At 49.3% G+C, this 21,253-nt stretch overlaps 2 protein-coding genes across 3 annotated transcripts in view; one reads left to right on the forward strand and one right to left on the reverse strand.

Annotated features, from left to right (window-relative positions):
* Window positions 1–20,050, forward strand: part of CPT1A (carnitine palmitoyltransferase 1A) — an 81,521-nt gene extending 61,471 nt beyond the window's left edge. For both annotated transcript variants that reach the window (XM_050758179.1, XM_050758180.1), the window contains exons 14-19: window positions 2,241–2,405; window positions 12,165–12,299; window positions 13,204–13,356; window positions 14,583–14,696; window positions 15,253–15,345; window positions 17,184–20,050. In XM_050758179.1, the coding sequence (XP_050614136.1) occupies window positions 2,241–2,405; window positions 12,165–12,299; window positions 13,204–13,356; window positions 14,583–14,696; window positions 15,253–15,345; window positions 17,184–17,270 (747 nt within the window). In that variant the 3' untranslated portion in view covers window positions 17,271–20,050. The remainder of the gene's footprint in view (window positions 1–2,240; window positions 2,406–12,164; window positions 12,300–13,203; window positions 13,357–14,582; window positions 14,697–15,252; window positions 15,346–17,183) is intronic.
* The window catches only part of IGHMBP2 (immunoglobulin mu DNA binding protein 2), a 556,281-nt gene that overhangs the window by 155,800 nt on the left and 379,228 nt on the right, over window positions 1–21,253 (reverse strand). The gene's annotated exons all lie outside the window — the stretch shown is intronic.

The raw sequence follows: 21,253 nt of genomic DNA on the forward strand, positions 1-21,253 counted from the left end.
GTGGGGACTTGGAGAACTTTTATGTCTAGCTGGAGGATCGTAAATACACCAATCAGCACTCTGTGTCTAGCTCAGGGTTTGTAAATACACCAATCAGTACTCTGTGTCTAGCTCAAGGTTTGTAAATACACGTGAATTGGTACTCTAATGGGGTCTTGGAGAACTTTTCCGTCTAGCTCTGTGTCTAGCTCAAAGATTGTAAACGCACCAATCAGTGCGCTGTCAAAACGGACCAATCAGCTCTCTGTAAAATAGACCAATCAGCTCTCTGTAAAATGGACCAATCAGCAGGATGTGGGTGGGGTCAGATAAGGGAATAAAAGCAGGCTGCCGGCGATGGCAGTGGCAAGTTGTTAGGGTTCTTTACCAGACTGCGGAAGCGTTGTCTTTTGCCATTTGTAATAAATCTTGTTGCTGCTTGGTGTTTGGGTCCACGTTTCGTTTATGAGGTGTTACACTCACTATGAAGATCTGTAGTTTCATTCGTGAAGCCAGCGCCACTGGGAAGAAGGCGCAAACTCCGGACACACCATTTTTAAGAACTGTAACACTGCGAGGGTCCGCGGATTCGTTCTTGAAGTCAGTGAGACCAAAAACCCACCAATTCCGGAGACAGTAGTGTGATGAAAGCTCCTGTCCTGTGCAGTCCCATGCAGGATGGAATCATCCTTTTGTCCCTTTGTCAAGTGTGTCTGTGCTATAGGTGCTACCCACTTAGTGGCTGTCTTGGTTATGAGCTTGAGAAAATACCGTAGGTATAATGTTTGGCACTGTGGCACTATCTGAAGTGTCAGACATCTGTGGGGAGTCTTGGAATGGATCCACATGGTTAAAGGCTGCTGCTGTAATTGGAATCATCCGTGTGTAGCGTTTTCAGATTGGCTTCTTTCACTTAGTAATAGGAGTTTAAATTTTTATGGTTCATTTATTTCTAGTGCTTAATATTTCATTGTATGGTTGTCCATTTATTTTCTAAGATTTATTTTTAAGAATGTGTTTTATCAGTCGGGCACAGTGACTCATGCCTGTAATCCCAGCACTTTGAGAGGCGGAGGTGGGTGGATCACCTGAGGTCAGGCGTTCGAAACCAGCCTGGCCATCGTGGTTGAAACCCCGTGTCTACTAAAAATACAAAAATTAGCCGGGCATAGTGGTAGGCGCCGGTGGTCCCAGCTACTCGGGAGTTTGAGATGGGAGAATGGCTTGAACCAGGGAGGCAGAGGTTGCAGTGAGCAGAGATGGCACCACTGCACTCCAGCCTGGGTGACAGAGCGAGACCCTGTCTCAAATAAAAAATAAATAATAAGTAAAAAATGTGTTTCTTAATCGCCTCTGTCTGAGGACCGTGGGCTTCATAAGATGACGCGTGACTATTCAAAACACTCTGTGGAGTCTCACTGTACCGGTCTGCAGCAACCTCAATTCTTGCCTTCTCAGAAGGAATTTGGCTGTGGGGCAGAAGGCAGGAGACCAAGAGCGGGAAAGAAAGTTTATTAAAAAACTTAGGAAAGTACATTTGGAAGAGGGCCAAGCGGCCAACTTGGGAGATCAAGTGCCAGGTTTGACCTCTTGACTTGAGGTTTTACACATTGGCATGCTTCCAGGGTCTTGCATTACTTCTCCTGATTCCTTCCTTGGGGTGGGCTATCCGCTTGCACTGTGGCTGCCCAGCGCTTGGGAAGGGAGCATGCGCAGTGTGTTTACTGGAATTGTGCGCATGCTCACTTGAGGTGTTCTTCCCTTGCATGTCTAGCGTTCCTAGAGGAAGATCATACTCCAGTTAGACGCCGCCATTTTGCCTCTCAGTGCGCATGCTTGAGCCCGTTCGCCCGGCGCCTGAGATCTTATCCGGAAGTTGCTGGTCACCAGCTCCGTTTCTATGTACTGGGAGGCTGCCTTTCCCTGGCACCAGCTGTGATCAATTATTATTTTAGAGAGGCAGTTCACAACCACCTGACCATAACTGATGGTCGCCTGACATTCCCAGTGTGTGTCGAAGGAAGCCCTCTCCTGGCCTGCTCATGTCAGACCAGCTACCTGCTCTAACATTCAGGCTTCTCCTCCGGGGTCAGGGAACCATACCCCTAACTTACTAGTGCTTCTGGGTCAGGAAAACGTTTGTGTACTTCCCAGTACCAAGTTTGTAGCTGCACTGAAAGCCAGCCTCCGATTTCCTTCTGGGTGTGCGTCAGTACTTTTATCCCCTCGTTCCGTAAAACCTTTTTCTTCTTTCTCTCTAGTGTCAAGAGGTTATAGAGACCTCCCTGAACACCGCAAATCTTCTGGCAAACGACGTGGATTTCCATTCCTTCCCATTCGTTGCCTTTGGTAAAGGAATCATCAAGAAATGTCGCACGAGCCCAGACGCCTTTGTGCAGCTGGCCCTCCAGCTGGCGCACTACAAGGTAAGAATCGAACGCCTAGGGTTTTCTCGTGAGCACTTTGGGGTTTCCTACACCTGCCCAAGACTGTTCACCTAGTGGGGAGGGAAGGCCCGAAACCCGGCATAGGAGAAGCACAGCCCCCACCCCCGGTCTCTGGGGACCGGGTGGCGTGGGGTGTTTCACCACGCATGCAGGCGAAGCTCGCAAATCCCCCTCCAGCAGGCGTAGATTCCCAGCTGACACGGGAGGAGGAGAGTCTGGGGGATAGGTATAAAGTGAGATCTCATCACTCTACAGTGGGAGAGTTAAGCCCCAAAATAAGCCCTGAATCCTAGCATTTGCTAAAGTGGAAATAGTGTGGGCAGGTAGGGGAATAGTTGTATTCGTCTGGCGCTCGGTAAATCTGCACTTTACACAGGTCAAGTGATACAGAGTGGACGTGTTCTACCTTTCATCTGTCGCTGTCTGCTTGGGAACAAAATAAAAGGCAGCTTCTTGCATGACTCAGCTTTCGGCTTAATCCTTTCCTTTTGGCAGAGTAAATCTTCCTGTCATGATACTAAATTAAATTATGGTATTTTCATACAGTGGAATATGATATAGCTATCAAGTGATGTCTGTGGGCAAATTACTTAACATCTCTGGCCTTTGACATCCCCTTCCATAAAAGGAGAAACTCCAGCCACTTGGACGTGCCATGGGCTGGATCCTCCGTATACACATGGCATTTCCATCTGTTTTTTCTGAGCACTGGCCATATTTTGATTTGCACCTGGCGACTCCTGTTGGAGGAGCAGCTGGCACCCCTAGCAGGGATGTAAATGGGTCTTCTTGTCCATTGGAGGGAGCATTCCATCCCAGAGAGGGAGCCCCTGGTTTCTGGGAGCAACAGAAGTCATCGTGGCATTGGCTTGAGATATTCCCAACTTTTTTTTTTTTTGAGATAGAATCTCACTCTTGTTGCCCAGGCTGGAGTGCAATGGTGTGATCTCGGTTCACTGCAACCTCCATCTCCTGGGTTCAAGCGATTCTCCTGCCTCAGCCTCCCGAGCAGCTGGAATTACAGGTGTGTGCCACCATGCCCAGCTAATTTTTTGTATTTTTAGTAGAGATGGGTTTCACCATGTTGGCCAGCTGTTCTCGAGCTCCTGGCCTCAGATGATCTGTCTGCCTTGGCCTCCCAAAGTGCTGGGATTATAGGCATGAGCCACCGTGCCCGGCCTTGTTTTAAAATTTGAGTATTGTACACATATGCAGCGTGTGGCACTGCCCCCCCCAACCTTGGTAATGATTGTGCCATTGTTGAGTTTTGCTTGGTGCATCACGTACATCATGCTTCACTGTCTCTCCACCTGGGAAGCACTCTTGTTATCCCATTTTTAAAAATTTACAAGTCTCCATTATGCCCCAGAAACTCTTGTTATCCCATTTTACAGGTGAGGAAACAGGTGCGGAGAGGCCAGGTGCTTGGCCAGGGTAGCACTAGGCAGGGATAAAGCTGGCTGGCGGCTCCAGAGTCTGTGCCCTCTCCACCTAAAGTTAAGAAAGCAACAGTTACAGAGAAGTAATAGGCAGTGTTAATATCGGATGAACTGGAATGAATGGGCCACAATCATATTTACAATGTATGCTAATACAGTTCTGCAACGACTGTCACAGTTATGAAGCTTTGCTTTCCCAAGTAACATGCTCGCTAGGTGTGAGCCAAAAGCAGCTGGGCAGAGCACTGGAGTGCAGTGACAAGCTCCTGTCTGTGACAGATCATTGACTAAAGATCATGTGATGAAAAGGTGACATGGAATAGAGGCATCGCATCTCAGAATCAGTGAGCTGGATTTTGAGAACTGATGAGCAGATTTTGCCCATACATGTGCAGTGTGAGGGCGTGCAAGCAGTTGATACCTCACATACTGAAAGGATGGTATTTTATCTTTTCAAATTTTTTTCTTTTTTAAAAGAAGTCCCTGCAAGTAAGTGCAGGACCCAGAGAGGAGTTTAATAAGGGAATGCCACGCTGCATTTTAGTACATTTTAAAACTTGATGAAATGACTCTCCTGCAAGCAGTACAAATTAGTGATGCTGACTCAAGGTAGAAAGCCTGAAAAGGTCTGTGGTCCATGGACCAAAGTGAGAGGTTGTCAGGCAGCCACCTCGTGGCTCCAAAGAGCTTGCGGCTCAAAGACTCCACAAAGAAAGGAAGCCACCCCATCTGCTCCCCAGAACCCACGTGGCCCAGGTGTGGGAATGAGGTGCAAGGAGCACCAGCCACTGTGCCAAGTACTTTGCAGGAGCGAGCGAAACATCAGGTCAGCCCCGAGGAAGGCGTCTCTTCATCTCTGCCTTCCACACTCGGAGGTGAAGCCTCTTGCCTGAGGGCTGCAGCTCCTACGCAGCAGGACTGAGATCAGAACCAGGCAGGTTTGTTCCAGACCCTGTGGCTTTCACCACTGTGCTGCAGCTAAACACAGAAAAAGGAAACACAGACCAGCTTCCCTCATGAATGGAAGTGCAGAGACCCTCAATAAAATCTTAGCAAGTAGAATCCAGCACGTAGGAAAAGAAGAGTCGCCGACAGTGGCGTCCACCAGTGGTGAGAGGCTGGTTTTGTGTCAGTACATCCAGTCATACACTAAGCCATACTGGTGGGTCAGAGAAGAACCTAGATAGTGAGTTTCACAGATCCTAAGAAGACATTTCACATTTAACATCCATTCCTGATAAGAGCTCTTGGTCAAGGGGCTTAGTAACAGGGCTCTTTCCTTAACAGGATAAATGGCATCGTGTGTTAATAGCTAGCTACTGCGTCAAGGTAAAAGTGTGGGAGGCAGTCCCATTAAAACAAGAAAGATGAGGATGCCTCCAGCAGCTGACAGGGTAATCGGGCAGGAGGAACATTGGTGTCTGCTCAGGAGATGGAACAGCAGAAAGGCTCTGATGATTAAGAGGTACACTCAGTGAGCCGGCCCAGCACAGAGGCGCACGAAGACCACCAGCTTTCTTGCGTAAGGATGATGGCCAACTGGGAAATACAATAAGAGAATGTAATAGAAAGGAGAATCTGGGGCCCCACCCTCCAGGCATATGTGTATAAAGCAGACTGGACTCTGGGAAGAAGGCCAAGGAGCACCCACCCCCCAACTCTTCCCCGGGGAGAGGGAGAAAAAGCCATGATTTTGGATTAAAAAAACTTAAGAACCATAGAGGGAGGGATGTTCCCAGTTCATACTTTTTTTTTTTTTTTTTTTTGAGACGGAGCCTTACTCTGTTGCCTAGGCTGGAATGCAGCGGCATGATCTCAGCTCACTGCAGCCTCTGCCTTCTGGGTTCAAGTGATTCTCCTGCCTCAGCCCCTCGAGTAGCTGGAACTACAGGTGCCTGCCACCACACCTGGCTAATTTTTGTATCTTTAGTAGAGACGGAGTTTCACCATGCTGGCCAGGCTGGTCTCGAACTCCTGACCTCAAGTGATCTGCCTGCCTCAGCCTCCAAAAGTGCTGGGGTTACAAGCATGAGCCACCATGCCTGGCCCAGTTCACACGTTTAATATGAACACAATAAAAGGTTAGGCAGGAGCTTCAGGAGAGGAGTTTGCCCAGTTGATCTTGAAGCTTGAAAAGCCTAACATTTGAGAGTCACCCATAACATTTTTGAAAAGAAAATCAGTCAGGCAGAGGTGGGACAGGGACAGGGGGAGGTAGACATGTACTTTTTCAAATCCTAAAACTCAAAAGTGTGGGAGTTAGAAGATTGTAGCGATTAAAGTGGTCTCACTCCTATAATCCCAGCACTATGGGAGGCTGAGGCAGGTGGATCACTTGAGCCTGGGAGTTTGAGACCAGACTGGGCAATATGGCGAGACTCTGTCCAAAAAATACGAAACAAAATTAGCCCAGCATGGTGGTGCATGCCTGTAGATCCAGGGTACTCAGGAGGCTAAGGTGAGGATCACTTGAGCCCCAGAGGTGGCGGCTGCAGTGAGTCCTGATCATGCCACTGCACTATAGCCTGGATGATAGTGAAACCCTATCTTTTAAAAAATGTTTTTAATAAAAATAAAATGCTGCAGTCCTCGTTCAAAGGCAGGCCCGGGAAATAACGTGTAATGAAGGGAGTATTTGACATCAGTGGGGGATGGGGAGCTGGTGAGTAAATGGAGTTAGGAAATCTGGCTAAGTGGTTGCCATTGGGGTTGGTAAAGGCTTTTTTTCATGTTGGTGAGGGTGGACTGAGGCAGGGATGTTCATAGCAGCAGCTGGGAATCGTTTTAATAAATATAGGGGCCCCATGGTAGGCCCAGGAGCAGCACAGACCACACAGCTGGAAACATGCATCAGGGAAGAATAACTTTGACCCTGCAGATGATCCATGAAAAAGGGCAGGTACACAAAAAAAAAACACTTGTGAGCAAGCTTACTGTAAAAATGTGGGGAAATCTGGCCGGGCGCAGTGACTCATGCCTGTAAGCCCAACACTTTGGGAGGCCTAGGTGGGTGGATCACTTGAGGTTAGGAGTTCGAGACCAGCCTGAACAACATGGTAAAATCCCATCTCTGCTAAAAATACAAGATTAGCTGGATGTGGTGACGCACACCTGTAATCCCAGCTCCTTGAGAGGGTGAGGCGGGAGAATCACTTGAACCAGGGAGGTGGAGGTTGCAGTGAACTGCCTAGACCGCACCACTGCACTCCAACCTGAGCAATAAGAACAAAACTCCATCTAAAAAAAAAAAAGAAGAAATCTTAAAAGTTAATACTGGTAGGCTGGGTGCAGTGGCTCATGCCTATAATCCCAGCACTTTGGGAGGCCGAGGCGGGCAGATCACGAGGTTAGGAGATGGAGACCATCCTGGCTAACACGGTGAAACCCTCTCTCTACTAAAAAAACAAAAAATTAGCCGGGCATAGTGGCGGGCACCTGTAGTCCCAGCTACTCGGGAGGCTGAGGCAGGAGAATGGCGTGAACCTGGGAGGCAGAGCTTGCAGTGAGCCGAGATCATGCCACTGCACTCCAGCCTGGGCGACAGAGCGAGATTCCATCTCACACACACACACACACACACAAAAGTTAATGCTGGAAACCAGAAAGGGTCTGAGATAGGTCTCAATCCATTTAGAAGTTGATTTTGCCAAGGTTAGTGATGCGTGCCTGGGAGACAGGCCTGTGCCTTCCTCCAAAGGTGGTTTTGGTTTTGAGGGCTTCAGTATTTAGAGGGAAAAGCAGGCTGGAGGGGAAGGAGGGAGAGCATGGCCACATTACGGAATTCCCATGATGCAAGAGAAAAGGGGCAGTAGGGGAATTGTCAGTTACGTATTCGTTACACAAAACCCAGCGAACACAGGGTGGAGATGTTTTGCCTTTTATCTGTCACTCTCTGCTTGGGAACAAAAGGAAAAGCAGCTTCTTGCACAGCTCAGCTCTCAGTGTAATCCTTTCCTTTCGGCAGAGCGAATCTTCCTTTCATGATACTAAATTAAAATATGGTATTTTCATACAGAGGAATATTTTATAGCTATTAAGTGATGTCTATAGCATATATATATATATATACACACTTTTTTTTTTTTTTTTGAGGCAGGGTCTCACTCTTGCCCAGGCTGCAGTGCAATGACACAATCATGGCTCACTGCATCCTCGACCTCCCTGGGTGCAGGCGATCCTCCCACCTCAGTCTCCCGGGTAGCTGAGACTATAGGCATTCACTGCCAGGCCTGGCTAATTTTTGTATGTTTTGTAAAGATGGGGTTTCACTTTGTTTCCCAGGCTGGTCTCGAGCTCCAGCAATCCTTGGCCTCCCAAAGTGCTGGGATTACAGGTGTGAGCCACCACACCCGGCCATCTGTGGCATATTATACGGAAAAATATTTAGTCATAAAACAGTATGTGAAAGTCAGTTGTTTCTTACAATGATCTGTAGACTGTGGCTCACAGGCCAAACCTGGCCCTTTACATGTTTTTGTTTTTGTTTTTATGGCTTTAAAGCTAAGAATGGTTTCACATATTTAATAGTTGAAAAAAAATCAAAAGGCAACTAATACTTTGTGACATGTGAAAATTACATGAAGTCTCAGTGTTCATCAGTGAAGCATTCTGGGCACGGCCATGCCTGGCTTTCACATGTTGCTGTGCTAGTCTCACTTCAGTGGGAAAGCAGAGTAGTCGCCACAGAGAACACGTGGCCCGCACAGCCTGTTCTGCATTTTACAGAAGTTTCTCGACTCTTCATTATATGCAAAGTCTAGAAAGGATAAATGCAACGTATTAGTGGGTGGTGGTGTGAAGGTTCCCTTTTCTTTTCTTTTCTTTTCTTTTTCCTCCTTGACAGAGTCTCACTCTGTTGCCCAGGCTGGAGTGCCGGGCACCGTGGTTGACGCCTGTAATGCCAGCAGTTTGGGAGGCCAAGGCGGGTGGATCACCTGAGGGCAGGAATTCATGATCAGCCTACCTGTGCCGGGAGCATCAGTAAATCAGTATTGAATATTGAATATGGATTGAATGCTAACACTAGACAGTGGTTTTAATTCTAGTCTGCAGTTATTTGCTTCCTGCTTTGGAATCTTTTTTTTTTTTTTGAAACTAGAGGTGAAAAATTCCCAGGCCCTACCAACCTGAATCATTAGCCCTGTAATAGCAGTGCTAGTGTGTGATGCCGTATATGTCAGTATATCTATAGACTGTCTTTGAATCCTGCTTCTTAGAAACTGGAGATGTTTTGGTGACAGTGAAGGGCCATCCTCCTGATGGCGGCTGGTCACAGTGGGTCAAGGGTGCTGCAGTTGTAACGTGGTTTGGCTCTTTGATGGCGTCTGAGCTCAAGTGGGGCTTGCACACTAATACTCAATGCATTTGCCAAGAAGTTTTTTAGATGACTGTCTTTTAAACTGTGGGCACAAGGCATGACTGTTCTCATAACTTACGCAATTAAAGTTTGATATTGGAAGGTTGACTTCAAATGAATCATTGTATCATATAGTTCAAGTTTACCTTTATTAAATAACTAAAATGCCACATTTCCGCTTTCCCTTTTTTCTGCTTCTCTCCCTCTCCCACTCCCCACTTCTTCATCGTGAGCCCCTGTGAAGTGCCCTGCAGTGAGGAGACGCAGGAAGTGCTCTGAAAGGCGTGTTTGCTATCAACCTGGGAAGCAGGAGGCCCCGTGTCCTCATGGCAGGCCCCAGGCCTGTGACCCCCAATCCCAAGGGAATATTGAGTGTCGTGTCATGCCACCAGGGTTGGTGGCATCTGTGGGTTGGGGAAGAGAGCTCCCCAAGGCAGCCAGGGGGTCCTGGGGGCTTAGCCAGGTCCTCACTGGAAGTGCTGCTCGGCGCTGGCGTCCGAGGTGCTCTCACGGTCTCTAGACGTTTCCCTCTGCAAAGCTTTGCTCTTGTCGATGCCTTCCATTTCCTTTTCCTTCTGGCTGATGCACTCTCATTTCACAGGGCCCTGGTCCTGGACACTTCCTTCTGCCTTTCGGGGGCCTCCTCTCCTGCAGAGATCTTGGCTGCACTGTGAGGAGCCTGACTTCAGCTGGGCCTGTGTGCAGGTGCCAGGCCTTCCCCGGCTGAGTGGGTTCTGTGCTCTGTCCGGCTCCCACTTCCCCGGCTGAGCGGGTCCTGTGCTCTGTCCAGCTCCCCCATCCCCAGGCTGCGGGGATCCTATGCTCTGTCCGGCTCCCCCTTCCCAGGCTGCGGGGGTCCTGTGCTCTGTCCGGCTCCCCCTTCCCAGGCTGCGGGGGTCCTGTGCTCTGTCCGGCTCCCACTTCCCAGGCTGCGGGGGTCCTGTGCTCTGTCCGGCTCCCCCTTCCCAGGCTGCGGGGGTCCTGTGCTCTGTCCGGCTCCCCCTTCCCAGGCTGCGGGGGTCCTGTGCTCTGTCCGGCTCCCCCTTCCCAGGCTGCGGGGGTCCTGTGCTCTGTCCGGCTCCCCCTTCCCAGGCTGCGGGGGTCCTGTGCTCTGTCCGGCTCCCCCTTCCCAGGCTCCGGGGGTCCTGCGCTCTGTCCGGCTCCCTCTTCCCCAGGCTGAGTGGGTCCTGTGCTCTGTCTAGCTCCCCCTTCCCAAGCTAAGCAGGCCCTGTGTTCAGCCCAGCCTTGCCTCTGGCACCCTCTTCTGGGTTCGTTTGACAGTGTCAGCCTGCCACATGGTGTCCTCTGCAGATTGGCAGGTCTGCCACCCTGGGGCCACCAGGGCCTGTGCCAGGGTGCACCCTAATGTCCAGGGATGTGTCTGGTCAGGAATCATTTGGGTCCATAAACTGCTACTTATCACCCTCTTGTCCTCACTTGGAACCTGGCCCTCTTTGGGCTGGCCTGGTGGCCCTGGGCCCCCTCTTGGGGCAGCGCGCAGATGCTGTTCCTCCCACTGCCGCGTGCTCCCTTGGACTCGGTCTGTGTCCTTACCCACCATCTGCTGTTCCCAGCAGGCGCCCGTGCTGCACTATCCCGGCATCTCCACCAAGGCTCAGCCTCAGGGGCCACCAGCCCCTCCTGCTGTGCTGTCCGCTGTAGGCCCAGATGCCCACGTTCCTTGACCCCTTGTCCCTCCCTGCCCTCCCTTTTCTCTTCCCTGGGCATGGGTTCCATGGTTCTTTGGGACCATCCCTTCCCTCGGCTCCCTGGTCCCCCTGAACTCACCTGGGGAGCCTACAGAGGCTCCCGGGTTCAGCCCAGCTCTCCAGCTGCTGTGATTCTGTTCCCAAGGAGCCGGCCTAGCTGGAAAAAAGCATTCAACAGCTGGCTTGTCTCCCCTCCCCATGAATGAGCGCTGACCCCAGTGGGCCTGGGCACCGTGTTCCACACCCCTAAATGCCACGCCACACCTCCCTCCCCTAAATGCCAGCACCTCCTCCCCAGCCCAGCCCTCAGCAGGCACCCTTTCTTCTATTTCACCCAGAAAACAGGAGCTTTCGGAAGAGACCTTCCCTTTGCATCTGCCAGAGGCTCCTGTCTAACAGGGGCAGTGGCTGTGCGTCAGGCTCCGGCCCCACCCACTCCCCGCCCTCCTGCTAAAGACATTCCTGCTGCACCCCAGCACAGCCTCTCCCAGATCATTCTCACCATCTTCCAGACACGGTGGAATTGCTCCAGGCAATCCGTTGTGTCTTTAAATAATTTCAAATGCGATCCGCCGCTGTGCACAGCATTCCTCCTGTACACAGCTGCAGGCTGCTCCTCAGCGGGAAGGGAATGCAGCGGACGTGTGTTGGACTCGGGGGTGGGGAGGGTGTCATGGTATCAGTTGCATCTTGAAACAGACACCTGGTTAACCTAGAAACTGACCTCCCACCTCCACCAGGCCCTTCCTGAAGCCAGTGACACCTCTGTCCGCTGCCATGTAACTACCCACGTGTAAAAGCGGCCGGGGACTGAAAGCGTAAATCGACAATAGGCTGGGCACAGTGGCTCACACCTGTAATCCTAGCACTTTGGGAAGCCAAGGCGGGTGGATCGCTTGAGCCAGGAGTTCAAGACCATCCTGGGCAACCTGGTGAAACCCTGTCTCTACAAAAACTAAAAATAAAAAAATTAGCCAGGCATGGCGGCATGCATCTGTAGTCCCACCTACTCAGGAGGCCGAGGTTGGGGGATCACCTGAGCTGGAGGAGGTTGAGGCTGCAGTGAGCTGTGATCATGCTACTGTGCGCCAGCCCGGGGCAACAGCAAGACCCCATCTCAAAAAAGAGTTGATGATAAAATTCACTTCTTCTTGGCGACCTTACCCTATCCCTCTTTGTGTTTTAGACATGTCAGCATGCCCTGCCGTGCACTAAAGTACTTCTCTTTCCCTAGGATATGGGCAAGTTTTGCCTCACATACGAGGCCTCCATGACCCGGCTCTTCCGAGAGGGGAGAACGGAGACCGTGCGCTCCTGCACCGCTGAGTCGTGCGACTTCGTGCAGGCCATGGTGGACCCGGCCCAGACGGTAATGTGCCATAGGCTGAGGGCACAGCGTGCTTGTCATGCTTCCCTAAAAGGCCTCTGGAGGCCGCCACTCCAGCTTCTCTGATCTCATCATTCCTGTACTGCCTTCTTCAGGGGTGCTCAATTCAGCTTCTTTCCTCTGCCCCTTTCACGCGTACGGAAGGTACTAAAAGGTAAAGGTAGGGACAGGTACAGAGAGGCATGTTACAGATGATACTTCTCCGAATCATATTCTACTTCCTGAGAGTCTTTAAATTCGTCCAGGACACCACAATGAGGAAAGGCATAGTGGGTGGCTGCTTCGGAACTGGACAGGTGGCTGGTGTGAGGGTAGGCCAGCTGTGACCGTCACACGGAGACCTTCCATTGGTTATTAGAGCTATTGCCACACTGGGCGCCAAGTGCCAGGCTGGGGCCTGGGGGTTTCCGTACACTGTCCTTTAAATTCTTAGCGGTGGTCCTGAGAAGTGTCCTCAGTTCATTTCCATAGATAAAGAAACGGAGGCCTAGATGAATTCAGCAGCTGCTGGGCCACTCGGCTCATTAATGGCCGAGGTCAGACCCAGGCCACTGGGTCCACCTGACCCCACCGTGCAGGTGCTTTCTGCTGACCCCTGGAGGAGACACAGGCCAGGGCTCTTTTTTCCGAGACAAACTTCATTCTGGAAAGGCTGTCAGGCCAGGCACGGTGACTCATGCCTGTCATCCCAGTACTTTGGGAGGCTGAGGCTGAGGCAGTCAGATTGCCTGAGCTCAGGAGTTCGAAACCACCCTGGGCAACATGTTGAAACCCCATCTCTACTAAAAATACAAAAAATATTAGCCGGGTGTGGTGGCTAACTTAGATTCATAACCGCTCAACTTGAGACATGCAACATATGTCCTTCCCGCCTTTTGTCACTCAGGTGGAACAGAGGCTGAAATTGTTCAAGGTGGCGTCTGAGAAGCATCAGCATATGTATCGCCTCGCCATGACCGGCTCCGGGATCGATCGTCACCTCTTCTGCCTTTACGTGGTGTCTAAATATCTCGCTGTGGAGTCCCCTTTCCTTAAGGAAGTAAGTCTCTTCCACTTTTTCCATCAGTTGTGTTGGCTAGACCAAAACTTAGTAAATTACTGCACCCTTGCATTAACTCATTTTAACGTCAGAATGGGCATTTGGAAAAAAAAAAACGGGTCTGTGGGCGTAGCTGTCATAAAATGGAAAATGGGAGCAGCGCGTTTAGTACTGCGCTTCCTCAGTAACCGCTCACAGGTAGCCCCTGACTTAATAGACCCGAAGACCTCGAGAGCTTATGTCACAGGAAGATGCACGGAAGTAACTGGGGTGTGATGAGCTGTGAGTGCATACCACCTTTGTTTTTAAAATCCTTTAGTTTATTGTAAGTTTATGAAATTTATTATTATTATTTTTTGAGACAGGGTCTCACAGTGTTGCCCAGTGTTGTCTCAAACTCCTAGACACAAGCAATTCTTCTTCCTTAGTCTTCTGAGTAGCTGATGTGCACCACTGCGCCCAGCTCAAATTTAATTTAATTTCTATTTATTTATTTATTTATTTATTTTTTATTTTTTGGAGATGGAGTCTCGCTCTGTCACCCAGGCTGGAGTGCAGTGGCACCATCTTAGCTCACTGAAACCTCTGCCTCCTGGGTTCAAGCTATTCTCCTGCCTCAGCCTCCCAAGTAGCTGGAATTGCAGGCACACGTTGCCATACCTGGCTAATTTTTTTTTTTTTTTTTTTTTTTTGTATTTTAGTAGAGACGGGGTTTCACCGTGTTGCCCAGGCTGGTCTCAAACTCCTGAGCTCAGGCAATCCACCCACCTTGGCCTCCCAAAGTGCTGGGATTACAGACATGAACCATTGCGCCTGGCAAATTTAATTTTTAATAGTGGCTGTGTTTAACAGCCAGCTTGAAAATTCTCTGCAAATTTGGCAGCTGGCTCATGGGAGTTGGTACAAGTCTGACACCTCTGTCCCCGTTCCGAATCATACTCCATATATCTGTTACCTTCACTGTCTGAGATGCTATTGGCTGGTGTGCCCCCCACCCCCAACCCCACACTCCCTGCCCTAGTCCAGGGGTCCCGCCCACCCCACTTCCTCTCTGCAGATACACTGCCCAAGCCAGTGAGGCCTTCGGAGACACAGACTTGTGGTGTCTGGAACAATGAAAAGACCAAGCCAGACTTTTCTTGTATTCCCAAGGCGACTCCTGAGGGCCGGTAGAGGAGGGGATTAGGAAAAGTGTCATTGGAACATTTCTGTGTTTCACTCAATAGGTTTTATCTGAGCCTTGGAGATTATCAACAAGCCAGACCCCTCAGCAGCAAGTGGAGCTGTTTGACCTGGAGAATAACCCAGAGTACGTGTCCAGCGGAGGGGGCTTTGGACCGGTGAGTGCGGCGGGCTGGGCGAGGCGCAGTGGGGTGCGGTGATGGGATGGGTAATGGGATGTGATGGGCCCATCTCCGTGCTGGGTGCCCCTGTTACGTTGCAGTTCTACCGCTGTGAAGGAATTACTGCTGATCATTGCTGTGGATGTCCTTGGCAGTCTTGCACTTATTTATTTATTTTTTTTTGAGACAAGGTCTCGCTCTGTCACCCAGGCTGGAATGCAGTAAGCATGATCATGGCTCACGGCAGCCTGAACCTTCCCCATCTCAGGTGATCCTCCCACTCTGCCTCCCAAGTAGCTGGGACTACAGATGCATGCCACTATGCCCAGCTAATTTTTTTTTTTTTTTTTGTAGAGACAGGGTTTTGCAATGTTGTCCAGGCTGGTCTTGAACCCCTGGGCTCGAGTGACCTGCCTGCCTCAGCCTCCCAAAGTGCTGAGATTACAAGGAGAAGCTACCGAGCCTGGCCAGTGTTGCGTTTAGAACATTAGAAAGTCCTTTTTTCATGCTGTCTCATTTCCCAGCAACAAATTCAAATTCCCTTGTCCTCCAGGTTGCTGATGATGGCTATGGTGTGTCATACATCCTTGTGGGAGAGAACCTCATCAATTTCCACATTTCTTCCAAGTTCTCTTGCCCTGAGACGGTACGTATGAAAAGAAGTTCCTTCTCCCGAAGATGGGGTATTTTTACTTTATTCTTTTTAAGGGAACACATCTTTAATTTGACAGAAAAATTCAATTCAACTGCCTGCTTTTACTTGGTTTGGGCATTTTCACATAAATGGACTTCTTTTTTAAATGTTGTTTTTTTGTTTGGAGACACAGTCTTACTCTGTCGCCCAGGCTGGAGTGCAGGGGCGGGATCTTGGCTCACTGCAACCTCTGTCTCCTGGGTTCAAGTGATTCTCCTGCCTTAGCCTCCCGAGTAGGTGGGACTACAGGTGCCCACCACCACGCCCAGCTAATTTTTTTCTATCTTTAGTAGAGACGGGGTTTCACCATGTTGGGCAGGCTGGTCTCAAACTCCTGACCTCAGATGATCCACCTGCCTTGGTCTCCCAAAGTGCTGGGGTTACAGGCATGAGCCACCATTCCTGGCCTAAATTTTTTTAATTAAAAAATTTTTTGTACAGACAGGGTGTCCCCATGTTTCCCAGGCTAGTCTCGAACTCCTGGGATCACACGATCCTCTTACCTCAGCGTCCCAGTGTTGGGATTATAGGCTTCAGCCACTGTGCCCAGCCATAAGTGAATTCCAAAATTCTCTTTACCTAGTTTTAAAGAAATGTATCTCGGCCGGGCACAGTGGCTCATACCTGTAATCTCAGCACTTTGGGAGGCGGAGGCGGGCCAATCACTTGAAGTGAGGAGTTTGAAACCGTCCTGGCCAATGTCGTGAAACCCCGCCTCTACTAAAAATACAAAACTTAGCCAGTGTGATGGCACACGCCTGTAATCCCAGCTACTCAGGAGGCTGAGGCAGGAGAATCACTTGAACCTGGGAGGTGGAGGTTGTAGTGAGCCAGGATCATGCCACTGCACTGCAGCCTGGGCGATGGAGTGAGACCCATCTCAGAAAAAAAAAAAAAAAGGAAATATATCTAATTTGGTTTAACATGTTTACCTCTGTTGGCAGCAGTGGTTTTGAAGCTTAACGTTGGGGTGCTGCTGTAACTTTCAGACTCTTTAGCACTTGGAAGGTGAACTAAGAATAATGGGTACACACTAAGAAATCTGCGTACAGAGCAGGGGACCCCCGGCTTCCTCTGTGAATGGATCAAGGGACCTCCTCCCTAGCATGGCACATTGCTCTTATTTATATTCTGCTTTCCTTGTTGTACATAGCCTGGCAACCCATGCCACTGTCGCTGTTAACAGAGGAAGTTGGGGTTCACTTGTTCATCGTGGTTTTCTTTTGTTGTTTGTTTTAGACAGGGTCTCACTCTGCCACCCAGGCTAGAGTGCAGTGGTGTGATCTCGGCTCACTGCAGCTTCAGCCTCTTGGGCTCAGGGGATCCTCCTACCTCAGCCTCCTGAGTAGCTGGGACTATGGGGGAGTGCCACCACACCTGGCTGCTTTTTTGTATTTTTTGTAGAAATGTGGTTTCACCATGTTGCCCAGGCTGGTCTTGAACTCCTGGGCTCAAGCGATCCTCCTGCCTCCGCCTTCCAAAGTGTTGGGATTACAGGCATGAGCCACCACACTCAGGATGGTCATTGTGTTTTTTATGGGATAAATGCACTGGCATTAGGCAGAGGCTTGGATCGACAACACACCCGCACAAACACATCAGCTGTCATCTCTTTACCCTCAGCATTTCTCCGGAATGTCTAAGTTAAGCTTTAAGACATTGGTCAGATCTTAGAGAACTGGCAGAAAGGAATTTAAATTAAACGTTGGGTCAGATTGCAAATGAAAAAGCTTGAAATATGGGGATGACCACGTTTTAATGTATTTTTGGTTTTTGTTTTGACATGAAAGGATTCTCATCGCTTTGGAAAGCACCTGAAAGAAGCAATGTTTGACATCATCACTTTGTTTGGTCTCAGTTCTAATTCCAAAAAGTAATTCCACTGGAGCTGCTGGGAAGGAAAACGAGCTCTTCTGACGCAAACCAAATGAAAAATAGGCATTAATCCTGATCTTAGTTCGGGATGAAAAATTGCTCTGAAAAAAACTCAGAAGTTTTCCTTCCAGAAAATTTGGGTGTTTTTGTTTTCCTAGAACAGTATCTCTACCCCTGTGAAGCGTAACCCCACTACTTCCAGACTTGCCTTCCCTTGGGGGACATTTGACAGAGTCTCCCCTGAAGTCTCCGGATGGGCTTGTGTTTATTAAGGGATGCAAATCGTGTTGAGTTAATGAAGGAATTAGTAGGGTTGTGGCTTCACACACATTGGAATGGAAATGGTGCGCTTTCTCAGTGGCAACCGAAGGCCTCGTGCTTAAGGGCATTTAGCGTCATCCAAGCAGGGTAAACTTTCGTTTTGTTAAAAGAAAAATGTGTTTTTCAAGCTGGTGGTGTCCACAGTCATAGCTAACACATCTGGAATGCACTAACCAAAATGCTGTGCTTTGGAGACCTGCTTTTGTCGCCGTGGGTAACTGTTCCCGTCTGGTCCAGTTGCCTGTGTTTGCCTCTCCACATTTGAAGCAAGCAGCATGCAACGTCTTTAGTTTTACTGAGCTTGTATGTCTTCGTGTCTTCACAACCCAGTGCCTTAAAAATGAAAGGCCCTAAACGTAAGGGAGATGGAGTGAAAGATTTATTTTGTGGAGTCTTTGGTCGGAATTGTGGGTGTACTGTTCCCTTCACAATTGACCGAGTATGGATAACCCTACATAAGCATTTGCTACACCCCACCAGCTCCTCCCCCTCAGAAAGACCAGTTCCTTCCCAAGGGCAGCTGTGCCACACTCCCCTCCCGGGACTGCCTTGTTGTCATCATAAGCAACAAAAGGAAGAAACAGGCACTTGTCATAAAAGGGGAGCAAGGGCCGTGATGGTCAGATAATTCACTCAAGAATAAAACATGACGCGTGCCTCAGGAGGATCTCTTCCCCAGAGTGACAGCAAGGAAGGCAGGGCATTGGCCACGGAGCGGGGACCAGCGAGTGAGGAAGGGGAGGGCAGCCCACCGTGGTGAGGAGAGAGCGGCTCCATGACCCCAAGGGATGGCCTTCTCCTCCCACCCGGTGAGGGGGAAGACTCGCAGGAGGGTGATGGAGACAGTATGCCAGCCCACCTTGGTGACCAGCCAGGGTGTCTCGAGTGACAGTGCTAGGTTCACCCAGCCTGTCCTTCAGATAGGAGTGCCTTCACGAAAGCATCTCATGGACCACAAAGCAATTATGCACTGAGTCATCTTGAGTATTTAATGCAAAAATGAAGCCTCATGGAATGAAATTCCCACTGGCTGTCATGACAAGCTTAGCTGTCCATTGTTTTAAATTGTGTATTTATTTATTTGACCACTTGGTTCTAGTTGGGCCTGACTCCTTCAGAGTCCTGCACCCCGACAGTACAACAGTGACGGCTCAACTGTTGGAGTCGATGGAAGGTGCTTGCCGGAGAGCACATGCTTTTTTTTTTTTTAAGATGGAGTTTCGCTCTTGTTGCCCAGGCTGGAGTGCAATGGTGCGATCTCAGCTTACGGCAGGCTCCACCTCGCAGGTTCAAGCAATTCTCCTGTCTCAGCCTCCCGAATAGCCAGGATTACAGGCCCCCACCACCACGCCTGGCTAATTTTTGTATTTTTAGTAGAGATGGGGTCTCATCATATTGGTCAGGCTGGTCTTGAACTCCTGACATCAGGTGATCTGCCCGCCTCAGCCTCCCAAAGTGCTGGGATTACGGGCGTGAACCACTGTGCCTGGCCCACATGCATATTTCATGTATGTATACTTTGTGATGTAAAAACACCACCTTTGTGGGCCAAATATTTTTTTTTCTCCTAAAAACAATAAGAAATGAAAACAAAAGACCAAAAAAAAAAAAAAAAAGGCAGCCAGGCACGGTGGCTCACGCCTGTAATCCCAGCACTTTGGGAGGGCGAGGCGGGCAGATCACGAGGTCAGGAGATCGAGACCGTCCTGGCTAACACAGTGAAACCCCGTCTCTACTAAAAATACAAAAAATTAGCTGGCCGTGGTGGCGGGCGCCTGTATTCCCAGCTACTCAGGAGGCTGAGACAGGAGAATGGCGTGAACCCGGGAGGCGGAGCTTGCAGTGAGCCAAGATCACGCCACTGTACTCCAGCCTGGGCAGCAGAGTGAGACTCCATCAAAAAAAAAAAAAAAAAAAAAGCAAAAACAAAACAACAACAAAAGTCCCTGATTGTCTGTGGTGTATGAGTCAAGCAGGCTGGGGGATGTAACTCCCTCTGCCCTTGGCAAGAATAGTGCTTCCGTCAAAAGCTGGCAGCCGGCGTCAGTCCCTATCAGAGCCAGCTAGATCATGCACTGTTGACCACTGAGCAATCTGTGTTACCGTACAGTTCACATGGGAATTTGAGTGTAGACATTTGAGTGCTTAAACATATTTGGGTTTCTCTCTCAGGTTTTAAATGTTTCAAATGTCATTGTTGCTCATCAGTGCAGTTATCAATGCAATTTTATATTCCTTGAGGGGAGGAAGAGGGTGGTTATTGTACATGTCCAAGGGGGTTGGTAAGAGTATTATCTATTTAATTTAATTTGGAACAAACCATCGTCTTAACACAGCCATGGTTTGAATTTGTTATCTTGGACTGACCGGTGCATGTAAATACAATATGCTCTTTGGATGTAAATCTTAGAAATGCAGTGTGAATGTAGGTTATCATTAAAACATTAATCCCAGTCTACTACAAGATTTGCTTCTGTCTCTTTTGTTATATTAATTAAGGGGATTATAAGTCAAGGACCAAGTTCAGATACTTGAGACAAAGTAGAAAGTCTGAGCATATGGAAACAAGGCCTTGGAGCAGACAGACGTCACCAAGTTCATGTGCTGGGCTGGAAAGAAAAGCCTGTTGATTTTCACTTGCTGTGCATTTATTCATCCATTCCTTTGCCTCAGTGCTGAGAACAGTGCCTGATACATAGTAGATGCTCAATAAATACGTTAAAGGAATGCGAGAATTCCATTGTTCTGTTTTTCTTGAGCACCTGGATTAGGCCGTTCTCACATTGCTATAAAGAAATAGCTGAGACTGGGTAATTTATAAGAGGTTTAATTGGCTCTCAGTTCTGCAGGCTGTACAGGAAGCATGGAGGCATCTGCTTCTGGGGAGGCCTCAGGCAGCTTTTTACTCATGGTGGAAGGCAAAGGGGGAGCAGGCATTCCACATGGCAAAAGGAGACAGAGAGAGGAGGTGCTCTCTTACAACACTTGCAAACAACCAGATCTCACAGGAACTCACACACTCTATGGTGAGGTCAGTAGCAAGAGGGATGTTGCCGTTCATGAGAAACACGTGGCCATGATCCAGTCACTTCCCACCAGGCCCCACCTCCAACATCAGAGATTACCACTGCATGTGAGATTTGGGTGGGGACACACATCCAAACCATATCAGCACCTGTTCTAGGCACTGGGGAGACAGCAGTGACACCACCAGGTTCTGGCTGTCTCATTAGTCCGTTTTCACATTGCTGTAAAGACCTTCTTGAGACTGGGTAAGTATAAAGAAAAGACAGTCAATAAAGAAAAGACAGTCAATTGACTCATAGTTCAGCATGGCTGGGGAGGCCTCAGGAAACTTACAATCATGGCAGAAAGCGAAGGGGAAGCAAGAAACCTCTTAACCTAGCAGCAGAGGAGAGAGAGTGAGGGGGAAGTGCCAAACACTTCTAAACCATCAGATCTTGTGAGAACTCACTCCTTATTACAAGAACAGCATGGGGGAAACCGCCTCCATAATCCAATCACCTCCCACCAGGTCCCTCCCCTGACACAGAGGGATTACAATTCAAGGTGAGATTTGGGTGGGGACACAGAGCCAAACCATACCACAGAGGAAAAAGAGAACAAGCCAACCGGTTGAAGGATCTTAAGTGTTCTGAGGCAA

This window comes from Macaca thibetana, chromosome 14, assembly GCF_024542745.1.
Source record: "Macaca thibetana thibetana isolate TM-01 chromosome 14, ASM2454274v1, whole genome shotgun sequence".
Lineage (NCBI taxonomy): Eukaryota > Metazoa > Chordata > Mammalia > Primates > Cercopithecidae > Macaca > Macaca thibetana.